Source organism: Terrapene carolina, unplaced genomic scaffold (genome assembly GCF_002925995.2).
Source record: "Terrapene carolina triunguis isolate 2854851 unplaced genomic scaffold, T_m_triunguis-2.0 Scaffold53, whole genome shotgun sequence".
Lineage (NCBI taxonomy): Eukaryota > Metazoa > Chordata > Testudines > Emydidae > Terrapene > Terrapene triunguis.
In genome coordinates, this window is record NW_020664404.1 from 21731301 (window position 1) to 21755324 (window position 24024).

Consider the following 24024-nt stretch of genomic DNA (forward strand, 5'->3'; position numbering starts at 1 on the left):
GCACAAGCTTAAAGGAATAAAGATAGTTTCAGTCTTAACTCTGAATTTTGTAGGTTTCATGAGTCAGATCTTAATATTTTTTGGAAAATTTCTTTTGAAACAGGCCAAATCCACAAACTTCCGATCTGGACTTTCAAACTCCCCAAAGTTAAGGACACATTGGCTCTAGTGATCCAGCAAGTCATTTGTATTATTCTTCAGATCTTGCCAGTTTGGACTGTGCAAACCGTGTTGAAAGGATAAAGTGGGAAGCACATACACAAAATGTTTCGGTACACCCAACAAGCTCCTACAAATTACATTAATATTAGAGTATCAAAGCAGGTAGGAAACTAATTTAGGCCCCAGTTCAGTTAGACACATGCCTAATTTTAAGCATGTGGGTAGTCCCATTCACATTGGGCATGTGCTTAATTACCTGTCTGAATTAGGGCTTAAAACTGAAGAGCCTTTTCTTAGCCTATGTCTACACTTAAAAATCTAGTGTGGCACAGATGCGGTGCTGCAGCTGCACCATTGTAGCACTTCAATGTAGCCACTCACTACAGCCATGAGCGGGATTCTCCTGTCGTAGTTAATCCACCTTCCCGGGAGGCTGTAGCTAGGTCGACAGAAGAATTCTTTTATTGACCTAGCGCAGTCTGCACCCGCGGTTAGGTTGGCTTACCTACATCGCTCTTGGGTGTGGATTTTTCACACCCCTGAGCATCGTAGATGGGTCAGTTTAACCTTTTAGCGTAGACCTGGCCTTAAACTGAGCATGAATTAGAGTATGGCAGGATGGAATAATAGTGCTCTCAAACAGAGCTCAGCTTTGGTAAAGTAAGAGGCAGATACTTGGTTTCCTGTGAGTTTTGCCTTAGTTGTAAAAACAAAAAATATTTTTAAAAATAACATTTTTATCGACTTCATACCAAGCAATGAATAAAAAGCACGTGGGCATATCTTTTAGAAGATAATAAGACATTGGAAATACCAATAAGCTGCTAATTTTATTTTATTTTAATTTTTTTTCAGTATTGTGTGTTTAACTTGGAAGTTCCATGTTTTAGGACTTACAAAGCCCTGGACTTCAAAGGCCATTGTTGCGCCATTCTGGTCAAACTGCTGCCTTTGTTCCTGGAGTTAATGAGTTTATACAGTCCTGCAGAGAGAATTGACACCAGCCTCAAATAAATGAAAACAAGCCAAATGCTACTAAGATCAGAGCACTAAAGTAATTATGGGTTGATTAAATGTTTATCTTCTTTACAGGTGGGAAGGAAAGAATGAAAACGAGGTAGGCCGATGCAAGGAGACAGGCAAGATTCATGTGACAGTCAATCACAAATACTACAGGCCAACTGAAGTGGTAAGAAAATGCCTTCTCTCAGCTTTGCAAATGAATAATCCAATCATTCAGCCAATAAATTGCTGCATTTGACCAGCTGTCTGTGGAAATGGTTCTAATTGCACTCCTGCTGCCAGCTTTCAAATGCTCTAAATTAGGCTCCTCATCAGCCCCCCTTCTCCCTCTTCCCCTCCTGCCCCCCCACCCCCGAGCAAGTTATCCAAAAACAAACAAACATAACAACAATTTCTGGAAAAAATCTGGAGGGCCACATTTGCAGGGTAATAATTGACACAGCTGCAGTGTTTAAGCTACTGTCCTAGCACAGGACAGAAGGAGCATGTAGGAAACTTCACCATGTAGGAAACAAAAAGAAAAGTCAAATCAAAATGTTCTCTTTTTATTAAAAATGCGGTATTTGATCAGCTCTCTTCTGTTAGGAAAAAATGGAGAGGTGGGTTGATAAATTTGCATTTTAAAATATTTCCTCAATATATTAAAAAGAAAAATAGCTTGTAGCTTAATCTATAAACTCCCTCCATTGAATAGCCTGGGTAAAAATTCCATTTTTGTGATCTTTGGTAGTATAATAGTTATGAAATACTCTTTTTAAAAAATGTTTATAGGGTCCAACTTAGCAAACTCTTACTCTCATAAGTAACTTTTATTCACTTGAGTACCCCTATTGAAGTCAACAAGGATACCATAAGCGTGGTCTGCTGGATGGGGCCAATAATGTGTTTGTTCTAACTGAATAGAGAACTTGTGACAAAAAAATTAGTGAATGATTTGTATGCAGCCAAGTGGGGTAATGACAATATATGGTGCTGGCATGGGGCGCAGCCCAGGTTTTTAGACCAGGAGAACAATTGTTCACTGTGCTAACAGCGAGTGGGTGTGCCCAAGAAAGGATGTGTTCAGTCTCCTGAGGAGGACACTACCAGCCCTGCTGGCTGCTGACACAGCATCAGCTGTCAGTGGGCCCATTCAGAAGTGCTGGCATTAACTTCCTGATATGAGTGAGGTGCTACAAGAGCACATTTGTCTTAACACAGATTGCGGAGGGGGAGGAAGGGGGGTGGCATGTTTATAAATGAACAACAGTTCCAAGCTGAAAATTCAAAGAGCAATAGAAACTTTGTTGTAAATAACTATTCAAAATTGCTGGACTCTTATACCAGAACCATTTCAAAAGCTAAGAAGTCTTTAAGAATTGCCTGTCGTTCTATACTTGGGCAAGGTGTCGGAGTGATAAGAGGGAAATAAAGACAAAAGGACTTGCTGAACAGGAAAGGGACACTTCACCCAAGAAGTCTGTGCTGTATAAGCCACTTTCCTGCTTTGTCATCATACCCCCAATACTTTTCTCTTTCCTTGCAAATACATATTCACTCCCCTAACTCATTGGAATTATGTATCTGCTTCAGTGACCTTACTCTAGTTCTACTTTACTCCATCTGTTTGCTGCTTTCCGCTTGAAATAGTTCTGTCCAGGATCTCCCCACTCTGCCTTACCTGTCCCCTTTTTTAGAACACAATTACTGGATTTCAAAACCGTCTGCACTGTGAATAGATTGTTCTGCGACTGTGTTATTGCTCTAACAGGTAAGCATAGATTCTTCTCAGGACCACTGATTTGTGCACCTGCCTGGGTATGTGTGCTTGCAAGTGCACTTTGGTGTTGGTGTGCGTGCAAAGTCCACAGACCTTTGAAAATACAGTCCTATTTAGCTAACATAAAGACTTCTCTTGAACCATGAGAATAAAAAAAAATCTTTAGTGTTTCCTGAAAACAATAAATATATTTGAATTTTGGAACCCACCTAACTGCCACAGCTATACTACCTCTGAGGTCATAGTGTCCTTACTAATGAAACTGGAACTGAATGCACTATTGCAGAGAAGCTCTCACAAGGGTACGGTACAAAAATAAATATCAGTGGATGAACCTCCAAAAAAAAAAAAAAGTTTCCTTGTGCATAAGCCCAGTGAAACAAAGCAAACCATTAATGTGGAATGCTCATGCTGTTGAACACAGAGGCAAGTGTAGGTGTGTGTGTGTGAGCCCAAGGAGGGAGGCAGGGGCTGATGTCGGGGTTTCCCCCTCCCCCTGCCTCAGGACTGGTTGCTTCCTGCCACTGTCTGAACTTACAAGATAGCACGCTGACACACTCTCTGTCCCCCAAAACACACTTTCTCTCTCCCCCCCTCCATTCACACACCCTGTCACACACCCCCCCACACACACACATACACTTCAGTTGAAAAGCAGCTGGCAATGTAGTAGGATGCCTATGGAACAATGGGATTGGGAAACCTGCATCATTTGATGCTGTGCCTGCCCCATGAGGCATTGCAAATCCTTCTCAAAGCACCCTGCAGCCAGTTGCACAGTGGGCTAGCTACCACAATGCACTGCTCTCTTTGCCGTTGCAAGAGCTGCTAATGTGGATGCGCTCCAGCATCACAAGGAGCATAGTGTGGACACACAACAGCAGTTTAATTCCAGCGTTTTAATAAAAGTGGTATAACTTGTGGCGCAGAAACTTGCCAGTATTAGACATACCCTAAAGCTCAGACAGTAAACTTTAATGCAGAGAAGCTTTTTCTTTTTTAAGGTTAATGTAATATTCTGAAATGTACAAACAAATGGACACTGATACTACATACAGTTCTGACTGCATGGATGAGTTCATTTTTTAAATGTATTTATTCCAATCAGTTAACACTCCCTCTGCTTCAATACTGAATTGAAAAACTTAGCAGCTTTAAGCATCCACCCAGCACTGAAGAAGAAACCTTGAAATGTGAGACTATCTTCTGGCTGAACTAAGTAAACTTTGTGAATGCCTTGCCTCTAAATCTGTTGGCTGTCTTTGGATATTGAAACCTTTGACTGCTTTGGGGCCCCCTGGTACTCAGTGGCCTTGGGAATTTTCCCCTTCTGACCCTTTCCCCCTCCCCTTGCTGATCACAGACCTAAAATTTCTTTCTATTTGTATTGTATCCCTCTCTGTATCCAGTCTGACTTTTTTTTTTAAATGTATAGACAGTATAGGCGGATGGCTACAAGGATTTTTGTACAATAACCTTTATACCCTTCTCATAGTCAATAGGTTTCATGAGTGCTGTGTCACAATCCCAAATACACTCTATGGGTTTGTTGCCTTTGTGTTCTGTGATTGTTTTCAAACAGTGTGCTGGCATTTTAAGCACATGGCTCCTTTGCTAAGAGGTGCATGACTAAAACTCCATGTGTACCGCTTGGACAATATAGTGATAACCTCCCCTTACTGTTTCATTTGCTTACAGAATTCAAATCCCTGTGATTCTGGTCTCATTAGCTCTCACTCTTTACTATGGGCAAAATGTTTAAATGTGGATGCTTGAAATAAGGCAGCTTAATCCATTTTTAGGCACCAAAATAAGGGATTGAGTTACCTAGAGCACAGCATGTCTGAAAAATCATGCCTTTTATTGAGGTACTTAAATACAAATTTAGCCACCTAACTTTCAGTGCCCATTAGAAAAAATTTGGCAGTATCTCCCATTTTTTGATCTTTCAAATGTGGTTTATCATTAATTTGCTATCTTCTCATGTACCTAATATTAGAAGCAAGGAATGGCCCAAAACTAAAAGACATCCTAGAAATATCTGAAGAAATTCAGTAAGCTAGCTCTAAGCAGAGACCTCCCTCCAAGACTAACACAATGGCTGTTTATAATCAAATTATGCTTCTTGAGGTGATTTAGCAAAATTGTTTCTAATATTTTTCCACAAGTGATGTTAAGATAACTATTCTATAATTGCTCCCTCCCATGGCCCTCTGTTGTAACAAAGATGTTTAACACTTCCCAGACCTCAGGAATCTGATCTGTCATCAGAGAACTTAAAAAAATACCAGTTAGGATTTCGCTAATTTCAATCTTCATTTCTTCAAGGAAAGGAAAGAATCTCTTTCACCTTGTGGAAATATTATATGTAATCTAAATCTAGCGCTCTGTATATCGTAAGTGGGATCCTTTTTCCCACCCAGTTCCATTGGCATTTTAGGGTTTGTCTAAGGTGGGAAAATTTACACCCAGGCTTAAGTTGCATTGATACATTGTATCTACATTAGGGGTTTGCACTGCTGTAACTACTGCTTATATCAATGCAAATTTCCCTAATGTAGAGACGCCCTAACACTTCTCTCTTACCCGAAGACATATCATTGGTCTTGAAGCAGTTGTCCATCCTCTTCCGTAAAGAACAAAGGCACTAACCTGTTCCTTTTGTTATATCCCCTACTTCCAATTCTGAGCAATTTAGGGGAAGACCATTTCTTTGTTGTTTTCCTTTCTAGTGTAGCTATACTTGACAAAAATTGTTAGCTGGAATGGTCTTGACAGCAGAATGTCCAGTAATTCTTTGTCTTCCTGTAATTATCTGTTTAATCTGCTCCTGCTTGTTTTTAATAGATGTCTCAATCCTCCTTGCCAGCTTGTTTATATTGTGAAAGGATTGTTTTTATTTATTTATTTATTTAAAGTCTTCTACTTATTGCTTACCCTAATCTTTACATCCCTGCTTAACCAGGATAGCTTTAAATTTCACTCTCTTTAAATGTTTTTCAAATATTCAGCTCTATGTTTCCCATACTTCGTAGCATTCCAGTAAAAATTCTTGGGGCATATCACATTCCCCCAAATTCAGATCTCCTGGAGTCAAAGACGGTGGTGATGCTTCCTTTAAGTTTTCTTGCCCTAAAGAGTATTTAAAATCTAATGAAACTGAACATGGAATGAGAGGTGCTACTGGACCAATTTCTACTGTTAGGTCCAGAATTGTGTCTGACCCTGTACACTGTTCAAATGTTGGTATAAGGAAACCCATTATTCCCTTCCTTAAGGGCCTATTTTGTCACCAGTAATTTGTAATTATGCATATGTAATTTGCATTAATAATCATGAGAGTTAGATGCTAGCTTTGAAGGAAGAATAACTGACCTCTCTTATCTATTTTAAAAGAAAATCTTGATCTGCTTTCTTTTCTTGTCCTGGAAGTCTGTGTCTCATCCGATAATCACTACTTTGGTATATGATTACCCTTGCTTGTCCTTAACTCTTCTCCAAACTGACTCTGCTGCTGTGTCAGCCAATATATTTTTATCATCACTTAGTTCAGACTCAGTATTATCCCTCAGTTCCATTGCCACCCACCCCTCTTCTTCATTTTGCCTTTGTCTGGTAAACTCTGTCTTCTGGTATTAAAACCCTGCAGACATTTTTCTATTTGAGTCCATGTGTCCCTTATGTCAGATGCTTCAGAGTTACCACTGAAAACGTACATTTCTGATTTAGTTATATAAGAATATTAATGTGTTCCTGTGTTGTGCTTTTCATAAGGAACTCAGCACTTGACAAACATTGAATATTTAAGCATCTCAAGCGTGTGAAATAGATAAGAGGCATTGCTGCCTCCCTGTTTCACTAGTGAGTAAATTGAAGGACAAAAAAAGCTAAGCAACTTGCCTACAGTCATGAGTCAGTGGTAATGCCAGGAATAGACCTGAATAGCAATGTGCTCTAACCATGGGCTTAAGTGCTTTGCCAAACCTTCATATGAAGTGAAGCAGTTCAGCTCAAATAAAAATTGGCCCAATTAAGAACAGAAGAACGGCCATGCTGGGTCAGACCAAAGGTCCATCTAGTCCAGTATTCTGTCTTCCAACGGTGGCCAATGTCAGGTGCCCAGAGGGAATGAACAGAATGGGTAATCGTCAAGTGATCCATCCCTGTCGCCCATTCCCAGCTTCTGGCAACTGATCTAATTGATCCAAATATTTGTGGAGATTCAAAAAATGTCAATTGTTTCTTTTTTCTTTTTCATTTCCATGCACCTCTCTAGTGAGGAGTGGACATGCTGAAATCTCCAAGAGAGCCTGCTCTCACCATTCCATATGTATATGTCTGTGTATATATGAAGTTGTTTTGCTTTCTTTTCTTGTCCCTCCTTTGCTTTTCCTTCTCCTATATTCCTTTAAATTCTTTTTTTCCTTGAATATCACTGCGTTCCTAGGTGAAGTATGTGAAGATCATTTTTGTTATCAGATTGTCTTTTTTTGCAAGGTGTCTTCCACCCTGCCTATCTTCATCGGGTTCATGCGCAATTCTGCTCACTGTCTTATTAATCCTCTTAATAAATACCCTTGTCCTTTCCTTCTGCTGTAAGACTAACTACTACCCTGGCATTCATCCCTTTCTATAGGAGCGCTATTCACAATGCATGCTTCAGATACTCTTCTGCTTGTTGTTGTTTCACAATTTGCTCATTACATCATACTTGACAGTCCCATCTTTTAAATCCACCTCAGTGACATTCAATACTGGAATCCTGCTGAACACTACCATTATAATCATCCCATGCTATGCTTCTCAGTTAACCAGTTGCTGCCCTTTATGTCGTCCCATTTCTCCTCTGCTGTGCCTCCAACGTACTCCTCTGGCAACTTTCACAGCTGGTCCTGCTCCTCCTCATGCCCTGCTGTCATTCCTGAGGTTTAAAATGAGCTGTGTGTCATCTGTGAACTTCCCGTATTCATTGATCTTCCTGAGAACATCTCTCTAATTCTGCCATTTGATCCCTTAGTACTGCAACTAACTGACAACCCTTAACAAAAGGAAAGTGTTCCCTTAACTCCTCTGATCTAAGTCAAAACTGTTTTGCTCTCTGAACGTTGCACTGTACTTGTTATAAGATTCATGGCCTTTTGGGGGTTTTTTTTGTTGTTTTTTTAAATGGTGAAAGTGGCTGAAGAAAATTGACTGACTTTAGGTAAAAATTTTCTGCTGTGGCTGGGTGAAAAGATGTCAGATCCTTTGAAAGATTAGTTTGGAGACGGAGCTGTCACCCAGGCAAATGGCCGCTGCTCCCTACCCTGCCCCACTTGATCATTCCTCTAAATGAGGCTGACAAGTGGTAATTACAGAAATGCCAAAGACCTAGGCCCAACTCTTAGAAACCGTTTTAAATCAAGCCTTAGAGAATGGAGGATTGGAATTGAGGGAGAGGAGAATGAGAATCGAAGGTTATTTAGCTTCCTAATTAGGCCCTAACTCTGCAAAGCATTTAAGCATGTGCCTAACTTTACTCATGTGAGTCATTGATGGGATGTCTCACATACTTAAAGTTAAGCATGTGCTTAAGTGCTAAACCTTCAGATGAAGTGAAGCCCTTCATCTCAAATAAGAACTGACCCAATCAATCCAAATATTTGTGGAGAGTCAAATAATGTCAATTGATTTTTTTCCCCATGTCCGTGTACCTCTCTATTCAGGAGTGGACAGGCTGAAGTATCCCAAGACAGCCTGCTCTCCCCAGATTCCCAGCACAGGTTTGCAGACCTGAAGGGATCAGATTAAATTCACATAGCTTTTTATTTTTAATCAACTGTTTCTCAGGCTGTGCTTCCTGTCTCTGATTGACAAGAAGTGCTGTCTCTATCAGGCTAGATTATCTCAATCACTCCTCTCCTCCTTTATCATAGAATATCCGGATTGGAAGGGACCTCAGGAGGTCATCTAGTCCAACCCCCTGCTCAAAGCAGGACTAATCCCCAGACAGATTTTTGCCCCAGATCCCTAAATGGCCCCGTCAAGGATTGAACTCACAACCCTGGGTTTAGCAGGCCAATGCTCAAACCACTGAGCTATCCCTCCCCTTCTCTTCTTTGATTTTGTTGCCCCCTCTTTGGGTTTTCCCCCATATACGTATTTATTTGTACTTATTTATATTTTACATCTCTTCTTAGTTCACCAGTTATCCCCTTGTCTCCTCTTTCCCTCAGCTTCCCCCTCCCCAATTTGGCCCTCTTCCCTCCTTCATTATCTGGATCTGTTTTCTCACCCTCTTCCTCCATGCTTTTGTTTTCTTATCTCTGCCTGTACGCAGGCTCCCTGTGCTAAAGCAGCTGTGTTGGAAGAAGCACAGTCTCACCAGAGAAGGAACTGAGAAGGGGGAGAGATAGGAGCATATAAAATACATAAGAGCTCTTGCTTCAGACAACTCCAGCCCTAATGCATCCTTGCCACCTATCTAGTTTGGTCACCCACTGATCTTTTCCTGCCTGAGTATTGCCCATTAGCCCGCTCCCTTTTCCATTCACCCACATGGGGTGAGATTTTCAAAAGAGACCAGGGCCAGATTTTCAAGTACTCAGCACCCAGCAGCACCCATTGTAACACGGTCATATTTTCAGAAGAGCTCAACATCTGATTTGTTGGGTTCTTTTAAAAGTCTGGCCACTTAGTTTGGTTCCTAAATGGGAACTGAGCTCTTTTTGAAAATCGGGGCCCTTTGTAGAAGCTTGTCAAAAAAGGTTCAAAAAATTTTTATGAAAAATGGGGGCAAATAATAACGTCACAATTTTTCCGCAGCTGTAGCCCTACATTTTTCAGGTATACATTTACCCGCCATTGCTCACAGTCCAGATGGTGTTCTCCTAGGGTGTTTTGTGCATTTAGAATGCATTAAAGGCATGAACTGTGTGGAAAAGAAAAATGCCACTTCTGGGCTTTGGATGCAGGGGAGAGAAAGAGTATGGGGTCACATTTCCTCCATCAATCTTGGAATAAAGTACTGGAGTGCTAGAACTTCGGCCACTTTCCCTGTCTACTTCTGTTGTATGTGTGTGGGTGTAGAGAGGTAAGTGACAATCACAAAATACTAGCTTCATGCTGTAATTTTGATGTTAAAAATACCTTCTGCTAAATTTGCATTGAAAATTAGCCTACTTAGTATTTAAGTCTTCCAAACAGGGCTATTCAATCATAGGTGTAGCTGTATATGCCATGGTGCGCAATGTTTTCATGTTTTAGGAACAATATTCATTTTTATGTAGAACCCCATCTGTCTCATCGCTTCCCCTGATCTCTCTGGTCTTTACTCGTACAGTCAGTAAAAAAATCTGACAAATTACACATTTGAAAATAAATAAAAAAGCAAGTCTCTATAAAAACGAGACATTGATTTCCAGTAAAACAGTGAATGTTTCTGCAACAGGATGTGGATTTGGAGAGTTTTCAAGGGTGGAGATGCCATGCAGAGAAGCTGGTGTGCCAGCTCGGCCTCCTGACAGATGACTGTACTCTTGGTTTCCAAACAATCACCTTTTACAGTGATATCAGGGAAATTCCAGTTTGCGTTCACCCTGTCGGCAAGATAACTTTACCTTTTAATTACCAAGATTTTTTGTTCTGTTTCTTTCATGTCAGCTTTTTTTAAAGAGCCGTATAAAGGTAGCCATTATTTTTTATCCTGGTAATGGACTCAGAAGGTGTCCGCTTTCTGAAGTGCACAGAACAATCCTCTCAGGTGCGTGCAGCAGTCTGATACCCTACAACAGCAACATATTTCCTGAAAGGGTGAACATAGTCAGACAAGTTGGAGAAGTGCCAGATTGTGGCCTGTCTAGCACTCCTGCATGGGCAAGCAAGTGTCCACAAGGCATCTTTTAGCCCCCTGCACTGGCTGCCCACATTGCAGGTAACAGCACAGTGGGGATAGCAGCCTCAGCAGAGCTGCTACTCCCCCTCCCCCTTTGCGGGTGGCAAATGAGCCCCCCAATGCACCAGGCAGTGCAGTTATGCTGATGCTCTGAGGGATGTACCAGGTATAGAGCTGCATCTGTTTCAAAACAAGGGGAAACTAGCATTGCAATAATAAACATGGGGCTTGTGGTAAAGCCACAGTTTAGCCTAAGGTTCTTCTCTACGTAACTGACAACTAAATCGTACTGATTTTAACACTTGCAATTCCCGTTTCAATCTCTGAAAATCGGACCATTAATGTGAAGGGTATGAAGGCGAGACGAAAATGCCAGATTTGGTTACCAAAGGAATAGATCAAAGAAAGAAAACAGGTCAAAGACCAATTTAAGGGAAACATTTAACTTGTTTATATACAAGTTCAAGAAAGGATTCTCTTGTAGTTAAAATGCTAGTCTAAGACTCAGAAGAGCTGAGTTCAATTCCTGGGTCTGCCACTATCGCCTTTTGTGATTGTGGGCAGGTGTGTTTGGCCTGGACATAGCAAAACTCTTAAGCATATGCTTATCTTTAAGCAGGGTACTAAAGTGCTTTGCTGAATCAGGATCTTGATCTCTTGTCTTGTTTTGTAAAATCTGTACAATGAGGATACTGCTCTTCCTCAGAGTGAGAGTAAATTCATTAATGTTTGCGAGGTACACCGAGGTTACTGCTATGAAGACCATAGAGGTAGATAAAGTTGTAAAGAAACCAGGGTGGATAAAATTCAATGATGTCTAATTAAAAAAATAGACTTTTACATAAATTGAATTTTTAATTAAAATTAAATACAGGTATATTTTTAAAAATAAACATATTTAAAATTAAATTTGAAATTGGCAGTTTATGTTGGAACCTAAATTTATTATAATCTAGCCAAATAATTTAAATTAAATACCAAAAAAATAAAGACAAATAAGCAGTACATATGTGCTGCCAAGTTGTAAAGAAAGTCAAACCACTGACTAAGTACATGGACCCAGAGTTTGCTGAAAAGTGCTAATGTTTGATAGCAGTAACCTCTTTGGCAGATACAGAGAGAGAATGTTGGTCATTTCCGTTTATTCAACTAGTTTAGTTCAATAACTATTTCATTCAGAGTTGAGAAACCAATTGGAAAGAGTCCAGCGGAGGGCAACAAAAATGATTAGGGGTCTGGAGCACATGACTTATGAGGAGAGGCTGAGGGAACTGGGATTGTTTAGTCTCCAGAAGAGAAGAATGAGGGGGGATTTGATAGCTGCTTTCAACTACCTGAGGGGGGGTTCCAAAGAGGATGGAGCTCGGCTGTTCTCAGTGGTGGCAGATGACAGAACAAGGAGCAATGGTCTCAAGTTGCAGTGGGGGAGGTCTAGGTTGGATATTAGGAAAAACTTTTTCACTAGGAGGGTGGTGAAGCACTGGAATGGGTTACCTAGGGAGGTGGTGGAATCTCCTTCCTTAGAGGTTTTTAAGGTCAGGCTTGACAAAACCCTGGCTGGGATGATTTAGTTGGTGTTGGTCCTGCTTTGAGCAGGGGGTTGGATTAGATGACCTCCTGAGGTCCCTTCCAACCCTGATATTCTATGATTCTATGAAGCTGAAAAATCAGGAAAGCTTGTGTTCCTCTTCCAATCTATGAATAAAAACTAGGTGTGAGAGGATTAGCTCTCTGAGTTCTAAAATCTTGAAGGACATAGTGCCCAGAAACAACTAGTTCAGTTCACTAATTACAGATAAATAATTTAGATAGATAGGTAAACTGTTTTAATACTTCAATAATCTTTAAATGCAAAACTTGTTTTGATAAACTTTTTTCTTCTGTGTGCAGAACATTTAAGAGTTTTATTTAATAATAATAAAAAATCAAATCAAATCCTGTTTTTGTGAATTTTCAGTTGAATTTGAATTGCAAGTAACAATAATCATCTAGTAAATAAGAAATGCATCATTCACCATTTTCTAACATAAAAGAATAAAAATTAAGAATCTGAATAAGAGTAAAAGTTTAGCTGTATAACTGCTTAACTAAATGTGTATAGGTATAGTGTATACTCCTGGTTAGCAAAAAGAAGCACCAAATTTAGTGTAAGGGCTATATTTAGTTGCAGGGCCGGCTCCAGCATTTCTGCCGCCCCAAGCAAAAAAAAAAAAAAAAACCCCCCCCGCGCCCCCGACCGCCGGCGGCACTTGGGGGGGAAAAACAACCCCGCGATAGGCGGCGGCGGCAGTTCAGCGGCAGGTCCTTCACTCCCAGAGGGAGTGAGGGACCTGCTGCCCCCGAATTGCCGCAGGTGCCGCCCCTCTCCCTTGGCCGCCCCAAGCACCTGCTTGTTAAGCTGGTGCCTGGAGCCGGCCCTGTTTAGTTGCAAATCAATATGTTTTAATGGTTACCAACCAATAAGAATCAACTTTTCTGTAGCAAAATAACTAAAAAGTACAAATGCAAAACATGATTAAAATCAATTATTTAACTCAAAGTTTCCTGCTTGCTGATTTAAATTATGATTAAAATTGGTGATTTAAATAGCTTTGATTTAAATCAGTCCACCCTGAAAGACATCCATAAAGGGGCATCCAGTTCTGAGGAAGTTTATTCCTCCTAGAGCTGATCATAGCCTGAGTGTGTTTTTTCAGTTGACTTTTTGACTTTTCATTGGAAAAACCAAAAGCTGAAATACATTTGGCAAAAAAAAACCAAAAAAACACATTTTCAGATATTCAGTTTTCTAACAAAGACATTTTCACGACAGTTTTCATTTGGTCAAAACCCCAATTTTCTGTTATGATCAGTCTGTTTCCCCCCCCCCCCCCAGCATCTCCCATCCTTTTCACTTTAACTTTTCTCTCTTGCTTCATTTTGGGCAAATGGTTGATGGGGGTGGAGGATTTGAAATGTTTGTTTTAAAAACTTACAAATCCACCCCTTTTTGTCACCATTACCAAATTGGCCAAATTGGGAGGGAGACATGAGGATGTAGGGCATGGTTCCAGTGGTGCTGCCCAGATACAGTAGAGATTGCTGCTTGAGCAATACGGTGGATGGATGTTATCTTTGGATCACATTATTTCCCATCTCTGCATGACACCAGAATAGCCTGTGACAGTGAGGCTGCCTGTGACAAAACGTGAGCAATGTTGAACAACATTGCTAATTGATTTTAGCCTCATGCCACATTCCTGGTGTTTACTAGTGTTCAAGAAGTATTTGCATGTGTAGGGGAGTTGCAGGCATGCATGAGAGATCTATCTGTCCAAACATTTTGTATTAATTAAAACCCCAGAAGTGATTTGCGTGCTGTAATAGCTACAGTACTCTCCCTGAACCAGGGAATGGATCTTAATGCCAGTCTTGGATGATCCCCAAGTTGTCTGGTCTCCCAACTGGGTAGGTGAAAGGGGACACGGTAGCTCTCAGCAAGGCAGGAAGGACTCTCAAACAAACAAAGAGCATTATGTTTGCGATTAGCTCATGGTCATGGCCAATGTTCAGGCATAGTATCTGACAAGCTGACCAAAGCAGACTGTATGAAAAATATTACCAAGCTTCAAAAAGATTTAGTAATAGATTAAAAGTGAATGCCTGCCTTGACAGATTTTTTTTTTTCATCCAGAAAGGATTAAGGCTGACAAGGTGAAGTTGTTTTAATAATTCACAGACAATAATACATCTATCTGTCACTTGACAGAGATAGTATTTAAGATGTTAACATTGTCTGGCATAACATAAAACAGGATCAGTCACTCACCTCCTGGAAACACCTAACCTGGCCTCATTTAAATGTCTTCTTTCCAGCTTTGCCAGTATATTTTTATAGCTTTGGTAGAGCTCTCAGATGACTAGTGACTTTAGAATTTTATCTATTGTATTGTCGTTAAGAATGGAGTAAACTAAAACTCCTCGTCAGCCCTTCTGCAAATTCAGTAACACTTAAAGTACAGTACTATAGACAGTCATTGAAATTCAGAGCAAACCACCTGATTGCCTACCAAAAATATCTTTTAAATCAGGTTTCCTTTTTGCCACCTTTTTGTATTTTTTGCAGGCTTTCTTTTTGCCAGAGTGCTGAACTGTACTGCATTTCAGTCATGCTTAATATTGAGTAGCTACATGCAGAAAAGATGGATTAATAATAATGAACACAAAAAATGTATTTTGAAGTGGGACAGCTGCCTATTTTCTTATACAGTAATCTGTGACAAATATATGTTTGTAATTCACTACATCTGTTACTGAGTCCGTGCTTTCCAGATCTTAGTTTAATTGATTTCCGGGTGGGGTGAGTGGGAAAGGAATTGTTTTTGTTTTTGTTTTGTTTTGTCTGATTAACCCACAAAACACACAGTTTCCACATTCTGATTCTTAAGAAAATATCTATATACATAAAAAAATCTTTTCTAAAATAACAAGGACTGTCCTCTGACCAAAGTGATTGGCTCCTACTATAGTTTTTTGCTAGATACCAATTGTAAATCCCCAAACCTCTAATCTCTGGCACTGTTTCCCTCTTGATCCTAGGCTCTATTTCAATGCATTGGGGGAATTAGAAAGTTGGTTATGATGATGGAATTGTAAACAGAGGAAATGTGAGGTATTAGGAAAAGCTCAGGTTAGTGATATGACCAGGTTTGCTCTGTGTGCTGTATTGGTAACTAAGCAACAAAGCCTACCAAGCCCTCTTTTTATATCACTTTGTGTCATCGCTGACTGTGTGTTGTGACATTTACTCCTCACTCCAAACAGTTCTTCTGTACTACTAATCCCATAAGGTTAGCACAGCCTTTTATCCTGTGCATAGTTAGATTAAAGAGGCTGCAGAAGAGTTTCCTAAATTGTATTCAGGCTCCCTCCCCACTCCACTCTCCCCCCCCCCAAAGAAATGGTTTATGGGTATTATCTTTGCATGTAACATATTTGTCGGGTGTCTATTGCAAGAGCAAAGCAACAAAAGTCAAAATCCAGAGTGTTACAATCAATCGAAAGAACCAACTAGTTCAAATACTGCATATAGTGAAACAGAACTCAGGAAGTAGGGAAAGGAGGAAACCAAATAGCCCTAGAGATAAGCAACCTACCTGCAAAGAGGTCAGTATTCATATGGTGCAAAGGATGGGGGGAAAGATGAACACAACAGCAAAAAGAAACAAATGAGGGAATCTGCAAAATGGTCACGGAAGGGTTAATCCCAACATAGAAGATTTATGCATTTCGAAATGCAGCCAGTAGGGGTTTGTGACAGATGCCCTCTGAAGGGAGTTTCACTCCTCAGATGCTTGGCAGAGAAAGTCCTACACTTTTCTTCCAGTGTTAAGGACCAAAAGCAGATCTACCCTGCCCTGACTGTTATTGCTGGGCAGATTCAAAAAGCAAGATGTGATCACTCACTTAGGTAGCTAAATCCTATATTGTGAAGGAGTTCATATTTAATACTAACACCTTGAACTGTATTCTTTGACGTCCTGGTAGTCAGTGTAGCTTGTGACAGTTACAAGTAACCTGTCTCTATTTTAAGAAGCAAGCAGCTGCCTCCTGCAACTGCCTCAGTCAATGATCAGTTTCAGAGTATGCCCAGTTATGCAGCACATTATAATAGTCTAACCAAGAGATCACAAAGGCATGGCTGACTATGACTGAAGTTCATGTCTGAAAGAAAGTAGCAGATTTTCTATATAAAGTGGAGAGGATTATCATCACACGTACTGTAGTTATTGTAGAGCAATTACCAAGATATGCATATGCTAAATGTAACTGAATGGGTTTTTGTAGGCCAATTTAAGAGTTTTTGAAAAGTGTCCCATTGACTGAGATCCTCTATTTATCTACAGTGCTGGTACTGATGTAAGTTTCTGCACACTATTTTACCAGCTGACCACAATCATGATCTGGAGGGATCACCTTGAGGTGAAAGAAAATCAGTTAGGTCTCTATGCCTCTCTGCAGAGACTGGCAACAAATGTACCAGTGATGGGTTTTTTTTATGTGGGCACCTGTCCGCTAGTCAAAGGAATGTGATCAACAACTCATTTCACGTAGGCTACCAAATACTAGTTACTATTAGAGATAGACAAGCTAATTTAATTAATAATCAATCCATCCCATCCCTGTCCACCAGAATTTTCTGCTTCTCTCCAAATGAACATTTGCTGAATCTTGGGAAAGGTGGGTTCACCACAAATGCCTCCTATCTCACCGTTAGATGACAGAAATTCAGCCTGCTGCTGTCTGGGCTTTCCTGCTGATGATGCCTCAGAGGGCACAGCACTTTTATAAAAGACCCAAATCTTGGGTGAATTGAAGTCTTCTGAAAAATGTTGTGTAGTCTATGGTATTTCTGTCAAGGAAGCCTCAGAAACACCTTATTCAGAGAGGACATGAGCAGACCCCAGTACCACAGCCTGATGTGATGATGTGGAGAGCCTGGGGGGAATGGTATACCCCTTACTTCCCTTTAACACTTCCCAGACCCAGAGACCCACAAGAAGATAATTGAGGCAGAGGAAAGAAAACTGTTATCAGTTTTCACACAACAAAGGTAGACAGCAGGGAGAAACTCAGAAAGTTTGTTAAACTAAGTAAAGATCCGAAATTAACAGAAATTCAGGATTTTTTTGAGGTTTGCGCATCACTAATCACTGACAACATGTCTGAGGTTTGAACTGGTGACCAAGGTGTAAAAAACTTCAATTACTAGTAACGTCGACCATCCCAATATATCATATCCAGGTCAGGTATTTAAAGGTTTATACATTGAGAAGCTATAGGTGGTATCTTAGGCATCTCTCAAGGCAGCCAGTAACCCATTTTACTGACACAGATGTTTATTTTAAATCTGGATTATATATGTGTGTGTTAGAGAGGGAAAATTGAGGTTTTGCCTTTCCCGTAAAGAGGGCTCCAGCGTATGAGTGGACAAAGATGAGTTGACATTACATCAGTGGCGGTAAATAACCTCATTTCTGTGGAAAGGGTGCTGACAAGCAGTAATTCTTGGGAAGCCTCCAGCTAGAGTCCAGACACTGATTTTAGGGATTTAGGCAATATAAAAGGGATTATTAAAAAAGAAGAAGAAAAGACATGTACAGAACTGTGCCTGTAGTGTTTCTTAATAAACTTTTTTTCTATTAAATATTTCCAGAAACACTTGTACAGTTAAGCCGAGTGCTGTGAAAGGGGCTAGTATTCAGTTTTGGATACACTGTTCCAAATTTATGTTTTGAGTCAAACTGAGTATGTTTCAGCTGCGTGTCTAGCCTGCTTGAAAATATATATATACACATACACGGCCTGAGTCTGGTGGACCTCATATAAACTTGGACTGAAAATATTGCATTTCAAATAACTCTTCAGGGCAGGAGCCTTGCTTTCCTACTTTTTCTGAAAGGCTCCTTAGGGGTCATTGATGCTACATAAAAATTAAATAAGTAAAATTAGGTCCCGTTCCGCCAAATCAGAGTCCTAAATATTCAGCTATCTCCCTCACCCAATAACCCAGGCTTAGCTGCTTGGGCAGCATTCCTCCTTCCACACCACCTCACTCTTGGTTATTTTAATATATCAAACCTCATCCTAATCCCTTGTCCTAGATATTGAGACTTATCACCCCAATTACCAGACTTTGATCCTTGAATAACACCTCATACCCAAGTCCTAGAAATTTAAAAGGCACCTCCACCCCAAAATCAAATGTTGGACTTCCAGGAGGCACCTCTCACCAAAGGACCTGAGTTCTGGCTATCCAAACACATATGAGAAAGTCATAAATTGCAAAGAGTGATTTCTTTTCTATGGGTTTTTCTAACCTTAGAATTCTGTAGCCAGGACATAGAATTCTGTAGGGTGGATAGAAAAACCTATAGAAAGGAAATCACTGTTTAAAACTGTAGGTTTTTACAGTAACTTTTATGGAAACCTGTTGGTTTTATCTCTTAAAAACCCTGACCCATGAGTGCAAGCTCCCATCTGTATGCAAAATCAAAGGGAATATAAGACCCTGAGTTCACTGGCTAGGCAACAAGATAGCTTTTCAGTGCCTTCGGTCTCAAGGATCTCATCCTCTTACTGGAAACTTTGTATGTCATCTTAAAAGGTTTGACTGTATTTCTATACATAGTTTCCAGCCTTACGTGGATCAATAGGGAGCCTGTTCTGAAAGCCAAACCCTTCTTTCTTTGCATGAGTAGGGTGTGTAAGCTTCAAATTAATGATCCGAAACTGTAAACTTACATCCTCGGTGACTGATATATATTTAACATATAAACCACTCGTGTATCTGTGCAGCTAAAGTAGGGTGGAATATCCACATGCAGTGAGGAGATCTGCAATGTGTCCATGAGCACTGCTAACAATTCAGTAACCAAAGTTCATTATTCTAATGTACAGGGAGAAAAGAAGTGCCAATGTTACAACACAATGGGTTGTTGTTACTGTAATACACAGGTGTTAGATTGATACTGTGTTAGTGTAAATGTGAAATCAACACATTTTTAACAACTATGAGGAACCTTCACAAACATTCCTGCAGCATAATTTTAGAAGGATGTATATTATATACATAGAAATCAAATAATTTTAAAGATGTAAATGTGGTCTCCTCTTATTCCTTACTTAGAAAAGCTGGGGAAATACAGTACAAACTATTTCAAAAGGATCCTGTCATTATGTAATAGGCTCAAAATGTGGTCTACCATACAGTAGGGAAGGAAAGACCTTCTAGATATTGATTATCTTGCCTTATGAGAGGTAGTGGCTTCTGGGGAAATGAGCACAGGATTAACAATTGGGCAGTTATGAGTTCTAATCCTGTGGCTGTTACAGATTTACTATGTGACCTTAGGTATGTTACTTCATCTTTCTGACCATGTCCCCATCTGTAATCAAGTGAAATTGTGCTAGGATAATAATACTTATCAGACCTGCTTCACAGGGATGTAGTGAGAAATAATTAATATCTTCACTCCGGTTTGAATTTGTAAAGTGTCATAAGTGCTAAGTATTATTATTTATTTTATTTTAGGAAGGTTTTTTTTTTTTTTAAATCTACCACACTGGGAAATTAAAAGTAACAAAATGCCACTTGTTTTGTAGACCCTACAACAACTCAGTGACTTGCTTAGCATCAGTTGACTAACAAACATTGTTTCCATCACTATGTTGATATTCAAGACTAGTCTGGTAGTGCACAACTGTGTTTGCTTAGAAAAGAAGAGTAAAGGCTGAAGTTGTTAAATGCAGCCATAATAATTCCAGCTCCATTAAAAACACAGGGAACAATTAAGTTTGCTAAGTGAAAAAAGAAAACATTGGTAGAATAAAAAAAATCATCTGCTTCTAAGGGAGCATTTCAAACAGTAGCAAGAAAAGAACAAATTTCAAATAAGTCTTGTAAAAATTTTCCTGACAGTACCATTTTTTGATTAATTTTATCATTTTAACATCAGAAAGATTTGTGTGTATTTTAAAGGGGTTTTTAAATGGGAGTAAATTATATTTACACTTACTTGAAGGTATCTTTCCACTGCTAGCGCAATGTAAAATGGCCTTAGTGTAAATGAAAATCAAGCTCTTTAGAGTTTAAGGAATTCACAAAGACTTAGGCACAAACTTAACTTGATTACTCCTGTGTGTAAAATTAAGCAGGTGTATAAGTTATTGAAGGAGTGGGGCCTAATTGACCACTACTTGTCCCTAGTTTCTGCTCCTACTCATTGAGTGTTTGTACACTGAGTCACTGTATCTAACTACTGAGATAAATTTTCTTTTGTTTGATTTTCCTCCCTAGCCTCACACCTTAGATGAATTGTGTGAGTCAGCTAATAATCTGTATTCCTTCACTCCCTCAGACGTTGTGAATTTTATTTCCTTCCTTCTTGCCCACAGTTTTCTATTATCACTAAATACCTTCATTTTACTTCACACTCTTCCTTCTAAATCAAAGGGAACGGAAGATGACTCAGTATTAATCTTCCTCTTGCTACTTCTCTCTCTCTCTCTCTCTCTCTCTCTCTCTCTCTCTCTCTCTCTCAATCTCTCACTCACTTGCTACTCTTTTTTAAGCAATACTTGTGGCTGTTGAAACTTGTAATCCATACACAATTCTATCCTGGGCTAGCCACCAGGTAGCAAGACAGTCCTTCAGAATACTTTGCAACCAGTCAAGGAGTTAGAGACCCATAGATGAGATAGAAGCTATATGAGGGAAACAAAGTTCAGTAGAACGCAGGCAATTTTTTAACATATTTTTCTTACAGCCTATGAGGCCTACAAAGTCTTTGACTGGTACAGTTTCTACACTTAGCCAGGGATAGTATTATGGAGCAGAAAAAGGCAGAAACTTCACATCCGTTCCTTTTTCAATTTCAGTTTGACAAGGAATTTCACACAACTTCAAATTAAATTTAAGGCACCTGCAAAAACCTGCCTTTTGCTCTATAGGGGAGAAAACCACCAAAAATGTGGGTGAAAGTAACAAGTCTTTTACTTTTTTGTGAATCTAGAATAAACATGATTTTTTTTTTCTTTCTGCCAGGAACACCAACAGTGTGAATATTTTTATACAGCTCTCTACATCTGATTTGTGATTCTAGGAATTTTCCCACCTCTAAGGTCATGCTTATAGGTCTTTAGTTACCTGCCTGGGGCTTATTTGCAGAAATTTGTCTTCACATGCACAATTATTTTAAACAATTTTTTACTTTATTTTATTAAAATGGGTAATATGCTAAGGTATATTTATAGTTAGATTGTTTTAGAGCTATACGTTAATAACCCCTTCCAACAGTGGCCAATTCCAAGTGCTTCAGAGGGAATGAACAGAATAGGGCAATTATCAAGTGATCCATCCCCTGTTGTCCATTCCCAGCTTTTGGCAGTCAGAGGCTAGGGACACCCAGAGCATGGGGTTGCATCCCTGACCATCTTGGCTAATAGCCATTGATGGACCTATCCTCCAGGAACTTACCTAATTCTTTTTTGGACCCAGTTACAGTTTTAGCCTTCACAACAGCCCCTGGCAACAAGTTCCACAGGTTGACTGTGCGTTGCATGAAGAAGTACTTCCTTTTGTTTGTTTTAGACCTGCTGCCTGTTAATTTCATTGGCTGACTCCTGGTTCTTGCGTTATGTGAAGGAGTAAAGAACACTTCCTTATTCACTTTCTCAACACAGGTCATAATTTTATAGACCTCTTTCATATCCGCCCTTAATCCTCTCTTTTCCAAGCTGAGAAGTCACAATTTTTTTAATCTCTCCTCATATGGAAGCTGTCCCATTCCCCTAATAATTTTTGTTACCCTTTTCCAATTCTAATATTAATAGTGAGTACTCTTAAAAATTTAAGTACCATTCTTTATAAGACTATATTTTAATTAAATGTCAAATATTCTACTTAATGAGCCAAACAGTGACCACCTTAGCAAAACAAATGGTAAATTATAACCGATTATTAAAATGATGACTGCACGTGTGTTAGGATTACCATATTGCAGTCCTGGAAAAAGAGGACACTCCAAGGGGCCCTGGCTCCGCCCCAACTCCGCCCCCGGCACCGCCCCAACTCCGCCCCGGCACCGCCCCAACTCCGCCCCTTCCCCAAAGTCCCTGCCCCGACTCTGCCCCCTCCCCTGAACGCTCCACCCCCTACTCTTCCCCCTCCCCTGCTTCCCGCGAATCAAATGTTCAGAGAACGGAGTGGTCTCTAGTAGTCAAAGACCCTTCTTCCCCGTCCCCTCCAGTCTATGTCTATCCTATTGCTGTCTAACCCGCCCCAGCTCCTCATCTGATTTCAACTGCCCCCCACTACCGCTCTGGATTCCTTGTCCCAGTTTCCTGGTCCTGTCTCACTCTCCTCTCTCCCCGCCCCCATCCCTCAGATGGGATGTTCGTTCCAGATTGGCAAAATTATAAGGCTTCCCAACATTTCAACACTTCCCATTCTAAATTTTCGGTTGCTTAACTATAGGCTAGTTCTGCCTACAACAAAGCATATTCAGAACCTCTGATTAAAGGGATTATAAGTGTAGCAACCTCCATCATAACTAGTCACCAAAGATTGAACCCGAGCCATCCAGACTTAAAAGCATGAGCTTCTACTACTTGAGTTCAAGCTATAACTCCCTTAGCTGGCAGCTATACAGTTATCCTCTAAAAATCCACCACAGGAGGGCACAAAACACATGTTGGACAGTGAATTACAAAAGTGCCAAATATTATTATTAGACCTGCAATACTTTTCACAATGAACATCAGCGGGGGATAAACTGGGAGTTTACGAATATTTGGAAAACAATTTTAGAATAACATTCAGTGCTGATTTTATTTCAGCCCACATCTTAATAGTTTTGAATACAAGATCACAATTTTCAGCTCAGTTGGTCTGAACATGCAGAGCTTTAAAATTGCTATACTCTAAACTGTATATTAACTACAGTTTTATAAACCTGCATGTCAGAGAACTGTGTGCCACTACTACTAGACAGTGGCACAAGGCAATTCAGTGTGAATCACAGAAATGTAGGACTGGAAGGGACATCAACAGGTCATCTAGTCAAACCCCTGCACTGAGGCAGGACTGAGTAATAACAACTAGACCATCCTTGACAGGTGTTTGTCTAACCTCTTAAAAAACTCCAATGACTGCTATTCCATAACCTCTCTAGGTAATTTGTCCAGTGCTTAACTACCTTTACAGTTAGGAAGTTTTTCCTAATGTCTAACCTAACTCTCCCTTGCTACAATTTAAGCCCATTGCTTCTTTTTCATGCATGTCCTGAGTGGGACGGGGGTGGGTCCAGGCAGTGGGATTGGGGGGAGGGAGGTCGAGGGAGTCGGTGGGTGTGTGGGGATGGACCGGGGGAAGCAGGGTGGAGGAACTGAGGGGGACAGGACTGGGACTGGGGGGGGGGGCTAAGGGGGATGGGACAGGACTGGGATGGGGGGAGTAGGGTAGGGGCTGAGGGGAGCATGAATGGGACAGAGTAGAGAGAGCTGTGTAGAGTGGGGTGGGGCAGGGGAGACAATGGGGCTGGGCTGGGGAGGGTTGGGGGGTTGGGGAGAGGGACAGGGTCTGGAGGGGATGAGACAGAGGGGAGCAGTACTGGAATGGTGGGAAGTTGAGGGGGTGGGACAGCAGGGGGAGCGATGGGGGTGGGAT

General features: G+C 40.4%; 1 protein-coding gene across 1 annotated transcript in view; it reads left to right on the top strand.

The window, feature by feature from the left end:
• The window catches only part of GMDS (GDP-mannose 4,6-dehydratase), a 558168-nt gene that overhangs the window by 458114 nt on the left and 76030 nt on the right, over positions 1 to 24024 (top strand). The window contains exon 9 of the mRNA XM_024204061.3: positions 1255 to 1351. Coding sequence (XP_024059829.1) covers positions 1255 to 1351 — 97 coding nt within the window. The remainder of the gene's footprint in view (positions 1 to 1254; positions 1352 to 24024) is intronic.